The sequence below is a fragment of the Rutidosis leptorrhynchoides genome, chromosome 1 (genome assembly GCF_046630445.1).
Source record: "Rutidosis leptorrhynchoides isolate AG116_Rl617_1_P2 chromosome 1, CSIRO_AGI_Rlap_v1, whole genome shotgun sequence".
Taxonomy (NCBI): Eukaryota; Viridiplantae; Streptophyta; class Magnoliopsida; order Asterales; family Asteraceae; genus Rutidosis; species Rutidosis leptorrhynchoides.
Genome location: NC_092333.1, coordinates 532765701 through 532789255, shown reverse-complemented (window position 1 = coordinate 532789255; position 23555 = coordinate 532765701). Strand labels below are relative to the sequence as shown.

Below are 23555 nucleotides of genomic sequence, written 5' to 3'. Positions count from 1 at the left end.
AAAAGATAGGTCAACAGAATAATATATAAATGAATTCTGTTGATTTCATTTATATACCACACTAGCCATATGCATATATAATTGATGTAAAAGTGAACCAACACTTGTGAAAAAAAATCGTAAGTACACCAACTTGTACCTAAAGTTAGGCGATGCATGTTCATTGTCTACACGACTACATCATCAAAAATAAATGTGTTTCATGAATTTAATAGTTGAATTGCAAAAAGAACACACAAGTAATTGTGGGTAGCATCCATCTTGGAACGTATTAAGGTCTTTCCATTTGCACTTCGTGTTGATACGGATGCAGAAAATTATATCTATACGAATATAAGCTTTATGAGTCATGTACGACTTGTACAACCTCAATTAAATTCTAATGTTTCAGCAGGCATTTTCAATGTTAACTCCTCATCAATGGCTCACTACTAATATAAAAGGTATAAAAGGTAGAAGGTTTTCACTGCTCACTGAAATCGTATATAAATAAGTGAAAAACCTAGCATTCTTTAAGATTATACATGCCACTTACTAGCAGACAGCTAAGTCCCATGTATCAAATGGCTATTAAGCAATAGCAAAATAACTTCTAATGAGCCATAGGAATATTTTACCTAAATCTTCACATCATCGGCGTTTTGGGGTACCCAAGACGCTAAATGCACACATCTTATTTTTAAAAAGGAGTACAGAGAATAACAATCTAACATAATCATATTACACCCCATCTACGAATAAATAGTCAATCCTATCCAAATGGGTTCCCACCAATTGAGGCCACTGGACCCTGGGCTTGAATGTTCCTGCAAAGTGAGCAATAAGATTTTAGCAATGTGGTTGGAATCTAAAAACGAGTCATGAGTTTGTATTTGTCGATAATCCTTTATATTAAAGTAAATATACATGGAGGCACTTACGGAATCTGCACGTTTGGTACCGGCCCAGTCATAAAAGCTAAAGCATCTGTACAATCATATTGCAACAGTAAGAATAGATTCATACTATAATAAACAGGAACTGATTTGTCAGTTGAGATCTTTACCTTGTGATATACCAGATGCACTTTCAGGATACCAAGATGTCGACATATTGTGATTTGGCAGAGCCGATTGCAAAGAACTCATGTCCAAAAACTGCAGTTGTAACTAAAAATCATTATATGTGGCGTGACTACTTTGAATAATACGGAGTAATACTTGACTTATATCATCAAAAAGTCATCACACAAATGACAAAATGACAGTAATTTGAAAAGTTTACGCATGGAACTTACCATGTTGCTTGATTCCAGATCAGCATCATCAGGAAAATCGAATGGATTGCTAGATTTCGATTCAAGTACTCGTGATTGTGCTCCACCCTGAATAAATTTAGACATCCCACAAACATATAAAAGAAGAGGTCTCGATAAAATAGATATTACAGGAAAGGGATACAATGAGCCCAAAATACAAATACAGATACATACATGTATATAGATACATAAACATACATGTATATAGATACATAAACATACATGTATATCCCCCATCAGGGGTTGAAATAAATGAACACATCATACCATGACAGGAAGTTGACTTGAAGAGTTTAATGATCCAAGGGCATGTGGTGTTGTGTTAAGAAAAGAAGGTGGTCTGGTATCCCAATCAGCTTGATTTATTTGGAAATTCTGTAAAAAATCATTTTATATAATAAAAAAATAATGTCTTGCACATAAAGAATGATACGGTTATATCTAGGTATCTAACTACGCCGATACCTCTGATATTCCCCATGCCAAATATGGATCAGCAACTTGAGTAACTTGTACAGGAACTTGTTCACTACCCTTCATATAACTGCCATCAAAGTGTGTGGTAGATTCTTCAAATGAACTCCATGACTGCATAAACGTTTAGAGTTAAACAAACGTATGCCTCTAATTAGGCCTGTCAAAGTGTCGTGTCATGATCCAGATCCAATCCATTTATATGATTCACTGGGTCAAAATTCATGATCCATCAACGCGAAAAGCGATGTAATAGATCAACCTGAGTCTATCCGCTTAAACAAATTCAAAATTCATTTAGACAGATGGATACTTAGGTTGATCCATGATCCATCCGAGTCCATCCGCTTAAACAAATCAACAGATTGCTCAGTTTTTATTTTGCAATATCAAACTCCTATTTGACCATTCACAATGATTATAATATTTTCTATGCATCTTGTTTCATTTTTTTTGTTCTTTTTGTTTTGTTTTGCCGGAGGTCCTCACGGAAGCAATCTTAGAGAAACGACTTATCTTCTATTCTATGGATTGTCTACATCTCACCTCCCCATACCTCGCAATACCTCGCAGGTACGTGATTTGTTGTTGTATATTTTTATATACATAACAAAAAGAGAGTGGAATATCAAATAAATAGATGAATATATACAGAAAAGGTTGGTAAAGGGAGAGTCGGTGTTTGTGGTGTACAGTGTAACAGACTATCGGTGATACGGTAGGTGGGGATTTGGACCGGGTTGTGCCTGATGTGACGTTTAACGTAGTAAAAAAATGAGTCATCTTGGTCATGATTCATATTTAGATTACATTGGTCATTGCTCAACTAATAATAATCCATATATTTAGTTGGGTCATGAGTCAAATCCGATCATCACTCAGCCTATCCAAATCAACAACATTGACAAAACTACTTATTATGTTTGATTACACAGGTAACATACCTGATTATTCTGTACATTTACTGGAGCCCCTGTATCATGCCACGAGCTATGCACAAACAATGAAGGTCCACTAGCACTGAACTCTTGCTGATATGGCAAATGAGAGCTCTTGTCCAGAGATACAGCACGATCCAATTTCCCAAGAGACGCATCACTAGTAGAAGTTTCTGACACGACTGAGCTCTTCGTACCTTGACTAGGTTCTGCAAGCAAAGGCATATCAAACGTCGCCCATCCACCATCATTTTGGGTTACTGTATCTGTTGGATTATTATCCAAAGTATCAGTCGACTGATGTTGCTGAGGCATAACAGTAAATAAGTCCAAAGGAGATTCAAAAGCTTTGAACTGATTCGTACTCAAAGTTGTTGCTGCAGATGGAGCTGACAACTCAAATAGGTCAATGGACGTTGGAGCCGATAATGTCGATTGAGGTGCATGAGGTGCACTAAAAAGGTCCAAACCACCAAACTTTTCAGGTTCAGAAGGTGCGGATGTGGTGGACTGAGGTGGGTTCGGTGCACTAAAAAGGTCCAAACCACCAAACTTTTCAGGTTCAGAAGGTGTGGATGTGGTGGACTGAGGTGGGTTCGGTGCACTAAAAAGGTCTAAACCATCAAACTTTACAGTTTGGTTAGAAGGTGCAGGTGTGTTCGATTGAGGCGGATTTTGCGCACCGAAAAGGTCCAAACCATCGAACTTTCCAGATCCTGATGATTGTGACAAAGGAGGTGATTGGGTACCAGACCTAAATAGATCACCTCCATTAGTCACCGAATAATCTGAAGCTCGAGCATTTGTAACCTCGTTTGCAAAACTGTCCTCTTGTACATGATCACTTAAACGACTTGTACTCATAAACCGAAACATTCCTCTGTCTGATCCAGGCTTTTTAGTAAGTGCAGGAGCCTGTTTTCCATAACGACGTTCTTCGTATTGATAATCATATGGTGGACTTTGCGAGTAAGAATGATATGAACTAGCTCGTCTTGTTTCATCCTCGTGATTTCTGTTGATCTGAGAATTTGATAATCCAAATGCACAATTTAGTATAGAGGAGAAACCAGGTGTGGCTAAATAAGCAGGTTGAGTAACAAGTCAAATAGGTTGTGTTTTATCCAAATAAATTAACTTTGTATAAATAATTGGTGTGTCAGATACGATAAAATATTATTTCAACAGAAGTCTAATGTTTTCCAATAAAATGAGTTAGTAATCCACTTGATCTTGTTCTTAATTAGTTACTTCTGTTTATTTTATAATTGACTGGAATGGTCAATTAGAGATAATGCATAATTTGAATGAGCCGATTGGTAACACAATTTTTAAAAAGTTGTGCAGTACAAGAAAGGCATACTACCATTGTATCTCTAGGAGGCTTTCCAGACGCCTTTGAAGCGAAAAACTTCTTGTCCACATAAACACTCTTTATAAAGGCCCGAACTTTGTCCACGTTGCTGTAATAGAGAGCATGCATAAGAGAATCTATTCGACGTCCTTTTACTAGGAATATTAGATGTTAGATGCAACAATTATAAAGTGTATCACCTGTTATCAGGAAGTCTCTGTTCTCGTGGGTCCCAATCTCTAAGAAACGTTTCCCTTGCACGCTATAGAAGAAACTATATTTTGTGAGAAAAAAATAAACAAATTTTCACCAATAAATAAAAATCTAGTAACATTTGTACCTGATTACCACCTTCTTGTAGGGCTTCAACTTCTTGTGACGTAAACTTAGACATCGACACAGATTTAACACGATGAGTAAACTCGCGGCTGCATCATTCCATGAAACAAAACAACAAGGAACAAGAAACTGTTACATTCATGTGGTCTGCGTATATCATCAAAACAAATGTTTACAAATCATAAATGGACATATCCGGATTTGTATTTGTTTCAACGTACTGAATTTGGACCAGAACTTGAACTTGAATTATCTGATGTTACCATAATTTGAATAACGTAAAAACCGAAATATGCCAAAATAAATCATATATGAAAATGTGAATTATCATATGATTCTAGCTCCATCTATTGCGTGAGCTCGTATTTTCACTATGTGTTGGGTTCGATACTTAAAACCTTAAGCCCGACTGATTAACCTCTTTTCACTGCCTTTACAAACCTATTTACTTCATATGAAAGATTAAGGCTTCTATGTGGGCACTGCCTTTACAAACCTATTTACTTCATATGAAAGATTAAGGCTTCTATGAGGGAGTATATTTATTTCTTTTGCTCAAATATACTTATATACATGTGCTCGAGGTAATTAGCGATAGTCCAGATAATAATGAGATAGTATTATTTATAAAAAAACACATCTTAACAGTTAACTGACTAAGTGTAACTGGAAAACTGCACAGTAATTAACATTCACAAATTATCCAACATTCACATGTGAAATAGCTTTGGATTAAAGAGAACTCACTGTATCCCACTACATGTCATGCAAACGAATGTCCAAAAGTTTGTGCACACATATTGAGGCCCCTGGAAATCAAAATTGAAAATCAAAATACAGTCAAGGAACACGATATCACAATATAATCTTTATCACAGACTATATGACTCCAGGCTATAGCACGTTCACATTAATTATCGACATAAAGTTATAGCTAATTGTTAATTAAAAGGATGTATAAACAATCTATGAAAACAACGATTTCATCGTCACCAAGTTATAAGGCTTTCAAATGATTAAGTACAAAAAAGCACTTGATTATAAAACATATAAAAAGTAGATACTAAACTTCTGTTAGCTAATACAAACTGGTAGTTAAGCTTTCATCAAGTAGTCAAGGTAGGTTTCCAACTTTATATCGAATAAAACAACAAATATATTACGACAATTCAATACATTTGATTCTTTATTTAATTTCTTTTTACATTGAAGGCAGGTAACTACCACTAAATCACTCATCTAAACTAACATAACCATAACTATATTCATAAGAAATAAAAAATATATATAGAATTTCAATATTTCATATATACCACAAATATATGGATAGATATAAGTATAAGTATATAACTAATAAAAACTTCAAATTTTTAACAATACATACCAAACTGTTGCAATTGATGCATCTTCGATTAGGTGGAAGTTTCATTAAACCCCTAATTATTTTTTCATTTCTCTCTTCTTCTCTCCTGCTACTCATTCTTATTTGATTTCACAGCAAAAAGATGTTCGATTGATGAATTTTGGATTGAAAAAAGGGGACGATTGAATGAATCTAGGGTTTTAAGGTTTTCAAATTGCGATAAATGGAACCAACAGTTCAGTGTTCTTCCCTAATCTTAGCTCGAATTCCTAACAATCTCTTTCGTTAGCTCAACGACAAGATTTAGTGCTTCAAATATCGCTTTTTGAAAGACTTTACAATTATTATAGGCTCAATTATATATACACAGTGTATATGTATGTATGTGTATATGTATATATGCATTATTATTATTATTTTATTATTATTTCTACAAATAAATAATAACCGGTCTTTTGGCCCGCGCTTTCGCTACGGGTTAGTTTCGGGAAGAAAAAAAAGTATTGTAGCTACACAGCTACAGTAGCGTGTATTCGGGTCAGGTTGGTGGAGCGGGTCAGGGGATCCGGATGGTATTGGATTAGTAGTTTGGGGGATGTTGGGCAAATCATTAGAGAAAAAAATGTTACTATTAACAAATGGTGGCAACCAATCATAGGTTCATCATTTACCACAATTTATATATATATATATATATATATATATATATATATAATAATAATAATAATTAAATTATATAATACTCCAATAAATAACAACGTATTTAAATTTGGCCCGTTGTAGAACTGATAAGCTATGCTGCTGAGTGCTGTAGCCAGTCAATGCCCACAAATTTGCAGTTCACTCCCACTAGTAATTACTTTGTCCATATCAAGCCCCATTCTTAGAGTGCTCAGAACTATGAAAAGTTTCCTCATCAGAATTAGCACATTAGCACTTCCTCATCAGTACTAAACACTCTCAACCATGACATATTAAACACTCTCAACCATGACATACTTTCTCATAAAAATTGAGATGTGCTATATTATTTAACTAATTAAATGTATAAGTATACAAGCAAACATTGATATTCCATACCTCTACTAAAAAAATAATTAGGACTTGCGTGTGTATTGCTTTCTGCTGAAAAGAAGGAAACCAGGGCAACGAGGCCAAGGCGGAGCAGGGTGGCCGACATAGCGGTTTTACTATTCATCCCTCATCATTGACATCATTAGTTTACTATTCATCCCTCATCGTTACCTCCTATTTTCTTTTTATAAAGAAAAAAAATTGCAGTCGATAATAAAATAGAATTTTTCAATTGAAATATGTTAATAATAAACTTATTCTATTGAAATATGTTAATTAATGATATTATTCGATTAAAATATGTTAATTTCTTCATATATCAAAATTCGAATTGCCATTTTATAAAACTTCTTTGTGGATCGTGGCATAACTTAACTACACATAATAACACATCTATTTTTCAGTTCAAATAAATTCACAATTTTTTTGATAGAAGGGGTAAAAGGTTTTTCCATACTAAATATTTGTCCTGAAGACCTCAACCATTGAGCCATCTTTTAATTGATTCACTATTTTTTGATATTGAATCAAACAGTTTGCTGTCATATGAAAGGCAAAAGAACCTGCAGAATCACGGTTCGGATTTTATGAAACAGAGACAACGAGCTAGCCGAACCATGACCCAATAGAACCTAACAGGGCCCATCTCTAGCAAATCTTATACTTGTAACTTGTAACTAGATATCCCTTTACATTACATTCATGTGACACTAACACCAAAACAATAACCATTGAAAGTTCGAGCAACGCCATTTTTTAACAAGAAACAGATCAGTTCGGTTTAAGCACATGTGACGGTGAACTTGATTCTCACGGACCAAATCACTGAATCAGTTACTTTTGTTCAAATGATAAAAGATGAAATATCCTAATACAATTGTTCCGAAAAAACATACATGATCTCCAAACTTTTTCAACTTTCTTGTTGAACTCCATACAGAAATCATCATAACTCTAAATAAATCCTACTAAAAACAAACAGTTCTAAACATTGAGCATGCTAACCATGCAAAATACATCAAATGTGATCATTTGATGCATGCTTTGATACCCATTGAAGGTTTCCATACGCAAACACGTATAGAAGTAACATATGACCTGTCGATATTGGCTATAGCGAGCAGAAGACTTGCTACTTTGTTGACTATCAATCATGGATCCAAGTCTTCGTGGTTAGTGTCAAGACTTTTGTGCTTCCGATGGTGAAAGTAGATAAACTGGATCAGAATCTAACATATTGTCAAGGATCAACAGACTAATGTGAATACAAAGATTAGTTTTTATGTTTATGTAACTTAATGATAAGATAATTGTTGAAATGAATTGTTATACGAGGCACAAAAATCATATGTTTTAAGGATACAAAAGTATCAAGCATTACACATCCACTTGCTTCCACCACCCATGGAAGGTTTGGTTTTATTTTTGACCATTCAAGGCTGCTCACAAGTATGCTACAAATATAACAAATAATCATGAGAAACATCATTTTTGTCTAAACAAAAATACCATTTCAAAGTTAAAGTACGATTCTACTATGATAAGCAAACAATGTGAAGAACATTTACCTTGCTACATAGGTAGAGTTTCCAGCAAGGGCAAAAACAAACATCAGTGGATTCAAACCCTGCATGTACGTGTCAAGAACATAAGTGAAGCAATACTTGCAGCATGTAAACACACATTGGTTACATGTGTCGTTTGTGTTGAAGACAAAACAATAAATAAGGATGTCAGAGTTTGTTTAAAAGTTACAATTAAACAATAAATAAGGAGGAGAAGAATGATTCATGGTTACCTGAACATTTCCCCTTTTGATCTGCAAATATTAAAATCCAGGATATAAACATGTTAGTATAGCTTTAAGTAAGTTTTTATATCAAACTATATTTTGTACTGTATTAAGTTAAAGGTTACTTGTTTTTCCAACACTTCTAATTTCTAGTATAGACTCTGCATGTACTTCCACATAACCAACCCCAAATTGCAGTAAACGATGTCAGAGTGTGTTTACTTTCTGTTATGTTATTGTATCTATTTTATTTATGGAAATAAATCCAGAAACGAAACTATCATCCTATTTAATGCCTACTTTCTTTCTTGAAAGACATGATGAAGCTCTCAATTAGATTTTCAAAAACCAGAATCAATTGTTCTACCAAGTTTTTAGAAAACATAACGTTGTCTGGACAGACAAACATACACATAACACACGTTGATACACACACACGCGTATTATATTTATGACAGGGGCGTTCTTACATTTAAGAAAATTTGTGGAAGACGTCCACCCATATAAATAGCTGCCATTCCCCAACCAAGGAACGTTCCAATCCCGATACTCTCTATACCATCGCTACCTTCCAATAAACCGCCACTTGCCTGAAATGGGTGCATATGGTTAAATAGTGATAATCTTATTATCTGAAATCAACCAATATATGCAACTTTTGGAGTATATAAGAAGTATAAAATGACTAGTGAGCACTATAAATCCTTATTGGTGATATTAAAAACAGATATAAGCAGAAGTGACAGTTTGTTTGGCAGTAGAATTTCAGTTACATTTCATTTAGATAATAAGTACTTGAGTAGTATAAGATCAAGAAGTCAGTTGCTTAAGTAACGTGACTAAATAAGTTGTTTTTGTTACCTGTAAAAGCTTTCTTCCCACATGCATTACAATCCCGTTATCTGGTCTTACAGAATTCAAACTAAGATAACTGTCTCTTTCAAGTTTTAGATTGTATGTACAGAGGAAAATTGTCACTGTAAATACCTGAAATGCAGAAGGATAAAACATCAATGTTGTTTATGTGTACCCAAAAAAGTGAATGGTTGAAGCTTTAACTATTGATTTACATTTTCTTGAGATGTAGCACTAATATTATTACAAATGCAACAGAAGTTGCATACAACTCACCACACATAACATATTTTTAGTTTCTGAAGCAGGTGGTGAATGTGAACGTCCACCAAGCAAGGGTTCTTGAACACTATCTTGATCACATCCGTTTGCGGTTGTTCGATGTGTAGGGAAGTATTTCATAGTTGGAGTGTGACTTCTAGATAGAGATCTAGCAGAACTGCACCATAAAACATTAATAAACCCAATAAAGAAATAAGGTTATATGTATATGTATATATATACAGCTTTATTGGATTCTTGAATAAAAATATGGTAATACACTTTTTCACGGTTACCTGTAGTATACAGTTTCAGGGGATGAGCAATCATCAGCATCTGGAATTGGCAAACTTGGTGTGAATTTTGATAGCATAGGAACAGTTGACTCTTCTTGACTGTTACCATTTGCCATCTGTTTTTTGTTACTGTCAAGACTGCGTCTTTTTTTCTTTTCTGCAGACTCCATCTGGATATGTTTAAGAAGTTAAAAAACAGGGCTATCTTGATCATACAAGTTATGATAAAACATAGTTCTAATGACCTTGTGAAATAGAATTTAAAACTTTTGAAGATCAAAGTAATACATACATATTATAGAAAAGTATAATTGTTACCTTATGGCATTGTCTTTTAGAAGTACCATTAAAAAAGTAACCATAGTACATTGCTTGGGATGCAAGAGCTAAGGTAGTCACTAAGTAGAGCTACATTGCAACAAAAAAAAAAAAAAAAAAAAAAAAAAAATAAATAAATAAATAAATAAATAAAACACACACAATAAGTAGAGCAAATTTTTTGAGTTGGAATAATATATTAAGAAAAAAATCAGGATTTATGGGTTAATAAATGCTTACCACTGCCGTATAGTACTGTGTTGGAAGCTGCAGAAGAAAAGCATAATATGAATTAAAAAAGAGACTTTCATCAAAGCTAACACAAGATACATGAAACATATCCCATTTTTAAACATAGATTCTACCTAAAGCTACTTTGAGTCTATGACACAATAACATACAAGAACATTTTCAGATGAGCACAGTAATACTACAGCCTTCATTTTAGAATAAATTTAGCAGAATTTAGAAGAAAGAAATACTTACTGTAGCTGGTTCGAGCAAACAACCAAAAACGTTGAGAAGATCTCTGCAAAAATAGAGGCAAAAAGAAGAGATAAGAAAGAGAGGGATGTACATATGTAGAATGATCATATCTCAATTCACATGATAGAAGAAAACAAAGCGTGGAAAAATATGAAGCGAGTGAACTTAGATCACCCATTTCATGTTTGTTATTACCATTATGAATGACAAAATTTCAAGGGATTTTGCCAGATTAAATATACCTACTGATTGGCATATTAAACTCTCAATACTTTTATAATGTTTCCCTTTCAATAACAAACAAGTAAATGCTTTCATAACTTTCACAAACTTTTTTAACTACTTACTTATATACAGCTTTAATAACCCTTAAAATATAATGCTCTCTAACATAGCCTCTATGCTAGAATATATGTTCATGTTTGTTTATCTATCCATCACTATGCTTTAACATCATCAATTCGACAATGACAATACCCATATATTTGATTAATTACAAATGTTTAATTAACAAAATTTATCTGTTTGCAATTGACCATGAGTAACATTAGTATAACCACTAAGTTAAAATGCCAACACCTTGTGCAAATCACCATCAACACAATATTAAGAAGAAACTCATGCCAAATTATAACATCATGATATTACAAATGAACTGCATAACTCAAATAAGATATAAGAATTAGTTACCCGAGAATCCATGTCAAAAGGAATCCGATAGCAAGCCCTTCAGAAGACTTCTCTTTGTAATTCGTAATGATTTGTGGTACCTCTGCAACACCCCAACATAAAACACTAACTATTCCCAATATCAACGAAATCAAATCTTTCCTGCTACACAAACAATACTTCATGTAACTTCTAGCCCATTGCGAGCAATGTTGGTTTGCAGGGCACATTGGTAAATTACTTCCACCAAAGAGCCCCATTGCATTCAAGAACTGCACCTACACAAAACATGACATCACATTACGTAATTGAGAAAACGACCCATATTGCCTATGCTAAAACGCCCAGATGGTATGTCCATAGTTTCATCCTAAGCTCAGCTAAACCCTAACAATGTTTCAAACGCCTCAATCTACAGATTAAGTTAGGCTACAATAGGGTTGTTGCCGAGTCGAGCAATTAATAAGCTATTTTGGCTAAAGGTCGTTTAGCTTGAGTTCCATGTTGATAAGTGGAATCCAAACAAAAGTCTATTCCTCGAACACTTTCACAAGTCGAGCATACAAAAACTAATGTTTGACTTGACTCGTTCGAAAGCTAGTTAACAAACTAATCAATCTCAGAAAGTTGAAAAGACTAGCTTATACGGAGTGTAGCAATTTTGTATCTACAAACTATTAATAAATGTAACAAACATAGTTTAACCCAAATACTCAAGTACTAATGTCAAGCTATCAACCGAGTTTATCAATAGATTGTATACTAGTTCTGCATATATAAGCTATTGGCATAAAATTAAACAAATAAATAAATAAATTTTAGGTTAAATTTCAAATTCAGTGAACATTTACCGTGTCCTCTTGACCCAATGCTAGTTCCCAAAAATCTGTTCCCCTAGAAAAAACACATAAATCCGCAATTAAAAACAAATTAATTTTGTAATTACTCCATTAATACAACCAAAATGGCAGTCTCTTTCTCTATAATTGTACGGAGTATATTGTATGTCACCACTCAAAACAAATAATTAAACAATTTTTCAAAAATCAACCGCAACAGTATCTCCGACATTTCCGCGGGAAACGAAAAATTCAAACTACGAACATTAGTAAGTACGATCGTAATTGAACGAAACCCTACCTGAGCGTCTTCGAGCAGAGATATGAAGAAAATGAAGCAGTAGAAAAGTGTGTTTACGAGTTCCAAAGAAGTTGGCAGACCGCAGATTAATTTATAAACAGGTGGCTAGCTTTATACTGTATGATTGAACGGCCACATGCTATGAGTGCGTTTTAGGGTATGCCTAATTTATGGTTATATATCCGACACTTTTTGAAATAACATATGATAATGAAATATGATATGATACAAACACATCAAAATAAATAGTTATGTATGGGCTTTTCAATCCAAAACCTTTAATTTCTATCTATCTACTCTTTTATCTACCGTCATAAATATTCCCAATCCAAATAATACGCATACAATATGAAACTCCAAAATACGGAGTACTTTTATTTATGGTATTTGTTAGTTTACAAGTAAATTACTTCTTACAAGTGAGTTTATTTCTTATTAGAGCTTACCGAATCTTAGGATTATTTGTTCGGCGTCACCTTGATGCCAAATGTCAGGGATCGAACCCGAGATTTGGAGATTCACTAAAAATTCTGATGGTCACTGATCACTTGAGCTGTACCCAAGTAGTTAAACTTATTACAAGTTAAGTTTGTAACTTATTGAAGTAGAATGATCATAAATGGTTGTTTATATCATTATTTACTTCGTATGATTTTTATGTCACTTTAATTTGTTTTTGTAAGCTTCATTTTCAATAAATTACTTTTGTCAAAAATCTATATATCTAAGCTTAAGATATTAAGCTGATCTCGGATCCTTTGACATTTTCCGAGCTTGAGCTCAGATCGAGTTCACCTTGTTAACATATGGTAATAATTATACATGTTTTTTTAGAACGGTAAGTGATATTGCTTTAAACATACATAAAATTCGACGCAATATCATTTATATTTCATCAGCTTTTATCGTTTACTAAGACATTCAAATGTATAAATCACGAGAAAAAACGACAAAAGTTAACGCGAGCTTACTGTTTGAAGAAACGACGATAAAACAACAATAAACGATGGATTTAAACCAATTACATATCAAGATAACGTTTACCCAAACGCAAGTTCAAGATGAGCGAAGAAAAAAAAGAGTTCAAATGAAAAGGTCCAAATCGATAAACGTCAACGCGGGATCAAAAGAGAACAAAACATAAAATAAAAACAAGAAAAACTGTCGGCTATTCTTACGCGAATCGTGTGAAGACCTACGCGAAACGCGTAGTATTTAACTCTTACGCGGATCGTGTGGACTCCTACGCGAAACGCGTAATATCTTGACCAGATTCAGATTCAAATGTGTATGGGACGGTGGCTTTTGTATTTTATATGGATTCTTTTTATTAGTGGTACAGCAAGAAAGCAAATATGCACTCATTTCTCCTACTACACAATTCACAAGATGATATAATACGGAGTACACTTACAAGACCAGGAGATAGAAAATAGAGAGGGCAGTACACATTTTCAAGAGATATATTTTTCTACACATACAATTCAATACAGTACCCATTCAATTTATTTTCGAGTATATTTTGTAATCTGTATTATTTTCAGCTTCAAGGTTCAAAAATTAGGATAGTTTCAAATATTAAGGGTGTATTGTTCGTAATTAAGGGTATTATTGTACGCGCAAAAAGGGGTGTTATTATTGTAATTTTCTACCGTTTAAAGTAAATGAGAGTGAAGATTTTCGTAAGTATATTCTGTTAAAATTTTCGTTATCAGTTTTTATCATTATTATTATGTTTGTATATTTATATTTTTATGTTTCCCTTAGTATAATGAGTAGCTAATTTCCCTAGTGTTTGCTTAGATGTAGAGCCCCTAGTGAAATGGATTGTTATCATTTGTAAAAATTAAAATGTAACTTTAGTATTTTTAATATTGAGCCTAATTAAAAGAACCATTATTATATATTTGGATATTTAACCCTTGTCACTTAATTTGTTAGATTAAAATAACGAAAGTTATTTTTATTTATATAAATTAAGCTTCAACATTAAAAGTGATATAGACGAACTTATAACTAATTTACTAACACTAAATTAAAAAGTAAGGTTCGGTGGTTTGGGTAATATCACTAGTCATATAATAGTGAAATTGTAAAAAGGGAAACCGTTATGATTTGGGTTTTGGCGAAGGTCAAAACTGGGTTGGGTCTCAATTTAAATACTTAAGGACTAGTAACTATCTAAATATAATCCAATGAAAATTAGATTTAATTTAGTTAGTCAAAACTTATTATTTATTCGAAAGGAAAATATAAGTTTTATACTAAACATTTTAATACGATCTTAAACTTAAAACAATCCATGGACCTAGAGGTGACACATTTAAGTAAACACTCCCTTTTATTTTATAAATCATTATTATTATTATTTACGTTCATTTATTCAGTAAAGTTAAAAGTAAAATTAAAAAATATATTACACAACATTATATTCCAGTTTATTCGTCACTGTTTTGTCACCTGGATTATAACATACGCGGATCGCGTATATCTCTACACGATACGCGTACATATTAAACCATACGCGAAACGCGTATTATACTACGCAAAACCCGTAAGTATAATACGGGTACTGTACGAACTAGGTTAAAAATCTAGGGTTTTAATTATTTTATTATTATATTTAAGTTGTTAATTTATAATTATTATAATTTATAATTAGTAATTAGTTTATAACTAGTTAAAATATTACAATTCCTATTAATTTATATTAATTTAGTTAAAATATGTTATTTAGTTAATTTAAATAAATTTATATTATAATTGCTCAAAACAAAATTCTAAACAATTAGTTTTATTAAAAAGTTATCATTTTATTAATTATCATTTAGTAATAAACTTATTAGTATGATTTCAATTAATTCACTTTTAAATTAATAATTATAAATAATGTATTCGTATAAATTAATAAGTAGTTCAATTAAATTAGGATTAAGTTATATTTTATTATTATTATGTAGTATTATCATTTCCTAATCCAAAACCCCCTTAGAATAAGTTTAACTATAAAGACTATTAAAAACCATTGAACACTGTCTCCCTGTGGAACGAACCGGATTTACCGGCAAACTAAACTACGCGGATAGGACTAGTTGCCTATATGTGTGAAATCAACCTAAAATCATTAAAATACCACATATACAATAAATCAATTCGTGTAACAAAATAACTCAAATCCGTTCATAAATAAAGGTACTGTTTCAGCACATCAGTAAGTACGGCATCAAATTCTCTCATTTGCCACCCACGCACCCGTTAGCATATAACTTGGAGAACCACCCCCCCCCCCCCCCCCCCCCCCCCCTTAATTTGACTACACCCATTTTTTCAAGGGTATAAGCACACAACCAACTGAGACTTTTTACCATTCAACCAATAGTTCCGTGATTATTATTAATGTATATAAGTGAAATGCTCGTTTAGGCTTGCGAGCTAGTTCACTCTGGATACAAGAAGCTCGGGCTCGAATACATTTAAGCTTGGTTTGAATCGATTATTTGAAGAAACTCAAGTTCATCACGAATACTTCGACTCTTTTAGACCCCTAACAATTTTGTATGTTTACTTGGCACTATTAATATTTTTAAGTTAACATACAGCTACAACTATATTTAAGAAAAATAAAAATACATAACTATTTTGGCTGATGTTAAGTCTTGTTTATGCCGCTAATGTTGCGTTTGATACAGAAATTGATCATATAATTCGGTGGATTTCATTCCTCAGCTTGTTTCGATAAGTAATAGACAAAAATCGTATTATTAAATACATGATTGGTCCCGAGAATTTAAGGGCCGAGAAAGAAGTGGAAAAAAGACTCATAGGTCCTAATGAATAATATAAACTATTTAAAAAAAAGTTCTTTCGTCTTTGCTAGAATGCTAGTCGACTTTGATTTTTTTATGGAGTATTTAATTATTGTTTTTAGACCTATTGTTTTTTTTTTTTTTAAACAGCGATTGTGATCACCTGAGGGGGACTAAACCACCTGTTGCGATCATCTCTCGTTTCGACTATGCCGATGCAGCGATAATAACCCCGCCCCCATCGCTGCCCGGGAGAAAAACTTGAAACCGATCCAAGTGTGTTTCATTAGTTTTCCTGCTTCTCAAATCTCCGATTATTTCTATATATATATATATATATATATATATATATATATATATATATATATATATATATATATATATATAGAAAATTGGGCTCTAAAAATTTTGAGTCCTGAGTGGTCGATCACTTTGTTCCCCTCTGTTCCTGATTAAGTACATATTGGTTTATGAATATTAGTAGTGCAATTTAACTTCTTTTAATAATACGTTAATCAGAGTTTGTCTCTAAACAAAGATAACTAAAAATAAAAGTAATGAATTTTTTAATGGATGTAAATAATGAGAACACTTTAGTGTGTTCTTTGTAATAGTTAATTACAATAATCAATCTAAATAAACAACAACAACAACAACAACAACAACAATACTCAATCCCATATGAATGGGGTATGAGGAGGTGGGATGTAGACAATCCTTCCTCTATCCTAGAATAAAGAGAAATCATTTCTCCACCCCGAGTTAAACACTCACAAGAACGGAGAAAGTCCTCCCTCTCTCTATTCGACGGGTAAAGAGATTGCTTTCGAGGGGACCTCCGGCCATAAAAAAAATGAGAAAAAAAACTAAAAAATAAATTAAATAAATAGAAAAAAAGCATGAAATAAATAGATAAATATATAAAAAATAGTAATAATAAATAACACAACAACAACAACAATACACAATCCCATATGAATGGGGTATGAGGGAGGTGGGATGTAGACAATCTTTCCTCTATCTTAGAATAAAGAGAAATCATTTCTCCACCTCGAGTTAAACACTCACAAGAGCGGAGAAAGTCCTCCCTCTCTCTATTCGACGGGTAAAGAGATTGCTTTCGAGGGGACCTCCGGCCATAAAAAAAATGAGAAAAAAAACTAAAAAATAAATTAAATAAATAGAAAAAAAAATGCATGAAATAAATAGATAAATATATAAAAAATAGTAATAGTAAATAAGAAAATAAAAAATAAAATAAAATAAACAGAGACGCCATGAAAATGGTAGAATCAAATTTTCATGGGTTTTACATCGTGCCTGGAGTTCAATTTAGGCTCTAAGCGGTAGCCAAATCGCCAATCAATCGACGCTTGCTAAGCCTCGCTTAATAGAACCGTGTATGAGAAAAAAAAAAAAAAAACTAATAGTAAGAGTATATATATATATATATATATATATATATATATATATATATATATATATATATATATAAGGGAAAAAGAAGACGTACCTTAGATAGTAGGGCGAAGCTCTGGACAAAACGAGATATGCTACAACTAAAAAACAAAAAACATATATGACCGCAAACAAGCAACCCTAAACAGAATAAGACATACAACCTAGAAACACAGACCAGCAAACATACATACAAACATACATACAAACATACATACATACATACATACATACATACATACAAACATACATACATACATACATATAAGCATACATACAAACATACAAGAAAACGTACGTAACCAAACAAAAAACATGAAAACCTGAAACGTACCCACGAGCATACATACAACCATATAATAATAGACCCACAAACGCATACAAACATACATACAGAAACCAACGTAACAAGCCCGCATATACAACAAACGCAAAAAAAAAAAAAAAAAAAAAAAAAAAAAATATATAAATAAATGAGAGTACCTAATACAGCTGTGGCGGGCTCAAGACAAATAGAGAAATGTCACACTAAAAGAAAAAAGAAAAAAAATAAAAAGGAAAGGAAAAAGAATAAAGAAAAAGAAAAGAGAAAAAAAAAGAAACAAAAATGACCACATACCAACAACCCCAGAAACACACATAACCAAACATAACTACAAAACATAAACCTACATACATACATCCATACATCCACACATGCATTCATATATACATACATACATAAAACCGTAACTAAAAAAAAAAAAATACAAACATGAAACATACATGCGTACATAAATACATACACACATATACGCATACATTCATACTCACTAACATACCTACAACCCTAAACATACAAAATATAGGAACATATATAAGCATACTTACAAAGGCATACATACTTCCATACAAAACATACATACAAACAGTCAAAAACATACACCAAGCAAACATAAAAGCACGGAAAAACAACCATAAACATACATACCCAAAACATCCCAACCTAAACATGCAAGCATCCAGACCCGAAACCCTAAACATGCAAGCATCTTTACCTGAAACCTTAAACATGCGAACATACATACATAAACCTCCATACATACGCAAACATTTCAGCACACACAAACATACCCAAACCAAGACGGGGTCCTGGTTAAATGCAAAGCGCGAGAATATACAATACAAGAAAATATATACGTACACAACATTCATACAAACATCACTATAAAAGAAGACACATACACACATTCACCCATGCCCACAAAACCACAAGCACCCCTACCCGCATAGATCCTACTCGTCTATTTTTATTCTAGCCTTCCACGCGTTCCTATCAGAAGTCATGTCCTCGGTCAGTAAAAGCTCATTCAAGTCGAGCTTTATCCTATCCTCCCACCTACGTGTGGGTCTACCCGTTCTCCTTACACCGTCAACTGTAAGTGCCTTGACTCTCCTAACAGGAGCAGTAAGGGGTCGCCTCCTCACATGCCCAAACCATCGAAGTCGTTCTTCTCTTAGCTTGTCGACGATGCTTCTAACTTTCAGGTTCTCCCTAAAAACACTATTTGGAATCATATCCAACATCGTCTTACCGCATGTCCACCTAAGCATCCTCATCTCTGCCACCTCCATCCTTCTCTCTTGCGCCTTCATCATTGGCCAACACTCTGATCCGTATAGCATGGCAGGTCTAATTGCTACCTTGAAGAATTTCCCTTTCAGCTTTAGGGGGATCTTCCTGTCGCATAAGACTCCAGTCGCCGCTCTCCACTTCACCCACCCTACTTTAATACGGTGAGACACGTCTTCATTTATCCTCCCCGATTTGTGGAGCATCGAGCCTAGGTACCTAAAAGAGGTTTTTGGATGCAAGACCTGTTCTCCAATGCAGATGTTCACTCCATCATCTTGTTCATCATTGTTTCTGTCGAAATCACATCTAAGATATTCCGTCTTTTGTCTACTTATTTGTAGACCATTACCTTCTAAGGCCATCCTCCATTGCTCTAGTCTTCTATTAAGTTCCTCCTTAGATTCAGAAACAAGCACAATATCATCTGCAAAAATTAAGCACCAAGGGATACTCTCTTGTATCCCTCGAGAAAGCTCATCAAGAATCAAAGCGAAAAGAAAAGGGCTAAGAGCCGAACCCTGATGCAGGCCAACTTCTATTGGGAAAACTTCGGTATTTCCCACCGGCGTTCGGACGCAAGACTTCGCCCCTTCGTACATATCCTTAATAGCACTAATGTATCTACTCGGAATACTTCTATCTCTAAGGGTCTTCCATGTAGTGACCCGAACTTTTCCATGTTTATATATATTAATTGAGATTGATATTTACATGATTAAATGTTTCTAACATGTTAAGCAATCAAACTTGTTAAGACTTGATTAATTGAAATATGTTTCATATAGACAATTGACCACCCAAGTTGACCGGTGATTCACGAACGTTAAAACCTGTAAAAACTATATGATGACATATATATGGATATATATATAGTTAACATGATACTATGATAAGTAAACATATCATTAAGTATATTAACAATGAACTACATATGTAAAAACAAGACTACTAACTTAATGATTTTTAAACGAGACATATATGTAACGATTATCGTTGTAAAGACATTTAATGTATATATATCATATTAAGAGATATTCATACATGATAATATAATAATTTAAAATCTCATTTGATATTATAAACATTGGGTTAACAACATTTAACAAGATCGTTAACCTAAAGGTTTCAAAACAACACTTACATGTAACGACTAACGATGACTTAACGACTCAGTTAAAATGTATATACATGTAGTGTTTTAATATGTATTTATACACTTTTAAAAGACTTCAATACACTTATCAAAATACTTCTACTTAACAAAAATGCTTACAATTACATCCTCGTTCAGTTTCATCAACAATTCTACTCGTATGCACCCGTATTCGTACTCGTACAATACATAGATTTTAGATGTATGTACTATTGGTATATATACTCCAATGATCAGCTCTTAGCAGCCCATGTGAGTCACCAAACACATGTGGGAACCATCATTTGGCAACTAGCATGAAATATCTCATAAAATTACAAAAATATGAGTAATCATTCATGACTTATTTACATGAAAACAAAATTACATATCCTTTATATCTAATCCATACACCAATGACCAAAAACACCTACAAACACTTTCATTCTTCAATTTTCTTCATCTAATTGATCTCTCTCAAGTTCTATCTTTAAGTTCTAAGCGTTCTTCATAAATTCTACAAGTTCTAGTTACATAAAATCAAGAATACTTTCAAGTTTGCTAGCTCACTTCCAATCTTGTAAGGTGATCATCCAACCTCAAGAAATCTTTGTTTCTTACAGTAGGTTATCATTCTAATACAAGGTAATAATCATATTCAAACTTTGGTTCAATTTCTATAACTATAACAATCTTATTTCAAGTGATGATCTTACTTGAACTTGTTTTCGTGTCATGATTCTGCTTCAAGAACTTCGAGCCATCCAAGGATCCGTTGAAGCTAGATCCATTTTTCTATTTTCCAGTAGGTTTATCCAAGGAACTTAAGGTAGTAATGATGTTCATAACATCATTCGATTCATACATATAAAGCTATCTTATTCGAAGGTTTAAACTTGTAATCACTAGAACATAGTTTAGTTAATTCTAAACTTGTTCGCAAACAAAAGTTAATCCTTCTAACTTGACTTTTAAAATCAACTAAACACATGTTCTATATCTATATGATATGCTAACTTAATGATTTAAAACCTGGAAACACGAAAAACACCGTAAAACCGGATTTACGCCGTCGTAGTAACACCGCGGGCTGTTTTGGGTTAGTTAATTAAAAACTATGATAAACTTTGATTTAAAAGTTGTTATTCTGAGAAAATGATTTTTATTATGAACATGAAACTATATCCAAAAATTATGGTTAAACTCAAAGTGGAAGTATGTTTTCTAAAATGGTCATCTAGACGTCGTTCTTTCGACTAAAATGACTACCTTTACAAAAACGACATGTAACTTATTTTTATGACTATAAACCTATACTTTTTCTGTTTAGATTCATAAAATAGAGTTCAATATGAAACTATAGCAATTTGATTCACTCAAAACGGATTTAAAATGAAGAAGTTATGGGTAAAACAAGATTGGATAATTTTTCTCATTTTAGCTACGTGAAAATTGGTAACAAATCTATTCCAACCATAACTTAATCAACTTGTATTGTATATTATGTAATCTTGAGATACCATAGACACGTATACAATGTTTCGACCTATCATGTCGACACATCTATATATATTTCGGAACAACCATAGACACTCTATATGTGAATGTTGGAGTTAGCTATACAGGGTTGAGGTTGATTCCAAAATATATATAGTTTGAGTTATGATCAATACTGAGATACGTATACACTGGGTCGTGGATTGATTCAAGATAATATTTATCGATTTATTACTGTACATCTAATTGTGGACAACTAGTTGTAGGTTACTAACGAGGACAGCTGACTTAATAAACTTAAAACATCAAAATATATTAAAAGTGTTGTAAATATATTTTGAACATACTTTGATATATATGTATATATTGTTATAGGTTCGTGAATCAACCAGTGGCCAAGTCTTACTTCCCGACGAAGTAAAAATCTGTGAAAGTGAGTTATAGTCCCACTTTTAAAATCTAATATTTTTGGGATGAGAATACATGCAGGTTTTATAAATGATTTACAAAATAGACACAAGTACGTGAAACTACATTCTATGGTTGAATTATCGAAATCGAATATGCCCCTTTTTATTAAGTCTGGTAATCTAAGAATTAGGGAACAGACACCCTAATTAACGCGAATCCTAAAGATAGATCTATTGGGCCTAACAAACCCCATCCAAAGTACCGGATGCTTTAGTACTTCGAAATTTATATCATATCCGAAGGGTGTCCCGGAATGATGGGGATATTCTTATATATGCATCTTGTTAATGTCGGTTACCAGGTGTTCACCATATGAATGATTTTTATCTCTATGTATGGGATGTGTATTGAAATATGAAATCTTGTGGTCTATTATTATGATTTGATATATATAGGTTAAACCTATAACTCACCAACATTTTTTGTTGACGTTTTAAGCATGTTTATTCTCAGGTGATTATTAAGAGCTTCCGCTGTCACATACTTAAATAAGGACGAGATTTGGAGTCCATGCTTGTATGATATTGTGTAAAAACTGCATTCAAGAAACTTATTTTGTTGTAACATATTTGTATTGTAAACCATTATGTAATGGTCGTGTGTAAACAGGATATTTTAAATTATCATTATTTGATAATCTACGTAAAGCTTTTTAAACCTTTATTGATGAAATAAAGGTTATGGTTTGTTTTAAAATGAATGCAGTCTTTGAAAAACGTCTCATATAGAGGTCAAAACCTCGCAACGAAATCAATTAATATGGAACGTTTTTAATCAATAAGAACGGGACATTTCAGTTGGTATCCGAGCGTTGGTCTTAGAGAACCAGAATTTTGCATTAGTGTGTCTTATCGAGTTTGTTAGGATGCATTAGTGAGTCTGGACTTCTACCGTGTTTACTTGAAAAATGATTGCTTAAC

The 23555-nt window shown here is 33.0% G+C and overlaps 3 protein-coding genes across 3 annotated transcripts; all 3 read right to left on the bottom strand.

Moving 5' to 3' along the window:
• Positions 1-314: 314 nt before the first annotated feature.
• On the bottom strand, positions 315-6103 carry LOC139842359 (probable ADP-ribosylation factor GTPase-activating protein AGD14). The gene is made up of 11 exons (XM_071832510.1): positions 5787-6103; positions 5150-5211; positions 4404-4491; positions 4264-4325; positions 4076-4172; positions 2716-3732; positions 1763-1885; positions 1565-1672; positions 1277-1363; positions 1046-1136; positions 315-966 (listed from the first exon to the last, which is right to left on the bottom strand). Exons 1-11 carry the CDS (start codon positions 5880-5882, stop codon positions 917-919), a joined length of 1881 nt encoding a protein of 626 aa, XP_071688611.1. The 5' UTR covers positions 5883-6103; the 3' UTR covers positions 315-916.
• Positions 6104-7730: 1627 nt separating this feature from the next.
• LOC139842352 (uncharacterized) lies at positions 7731-11733 on the bottom strand. Its single transcript, XM_071832503.1, has 10 exons — positions 11538-11733; positions 10848-10890; positions 10602-10628; positions 10362-10451; positions 9493-9618; positions 9102-9221; positions 8638-8658; positions 8408-8466; positions 8203-8293; positions 7731-8068 (listed from the first exon to the last, which is right to left on the bottom strand). The coding sequence occupies exons 1-10, from the start codon at positions 11699-11701 to the stop codon at positions 7991-7993; spliced, it is 819 nt and encodes a 272-aa protein (XP_071688604.1). The 5' UTR covers positions 11702-11733; the 3' UTR covers positions 7731-7990.
• A 20-nt stretch (positions 11734-11753) lies between these two features.
• Positions 11754-20134, bottom strand: LOC139842347 (uncharacterized). Its single transcript, XM_071832499.1, has 3 exons — positions 19604-20134; positions 12368-12410; positions 11754-11794 (listed from the first exon to the last, which is right to left on the bottom strand). Exons 1-3 carry the CDS (start codon positions 20132-20134, stop codon positions 11754-11756), a joined length of 615 nt encoding a protein of 204 aa, XP_071688600.1.
• Between the last annotated feature and the right edge of the window lie 3421 nt (positions 20135-23555).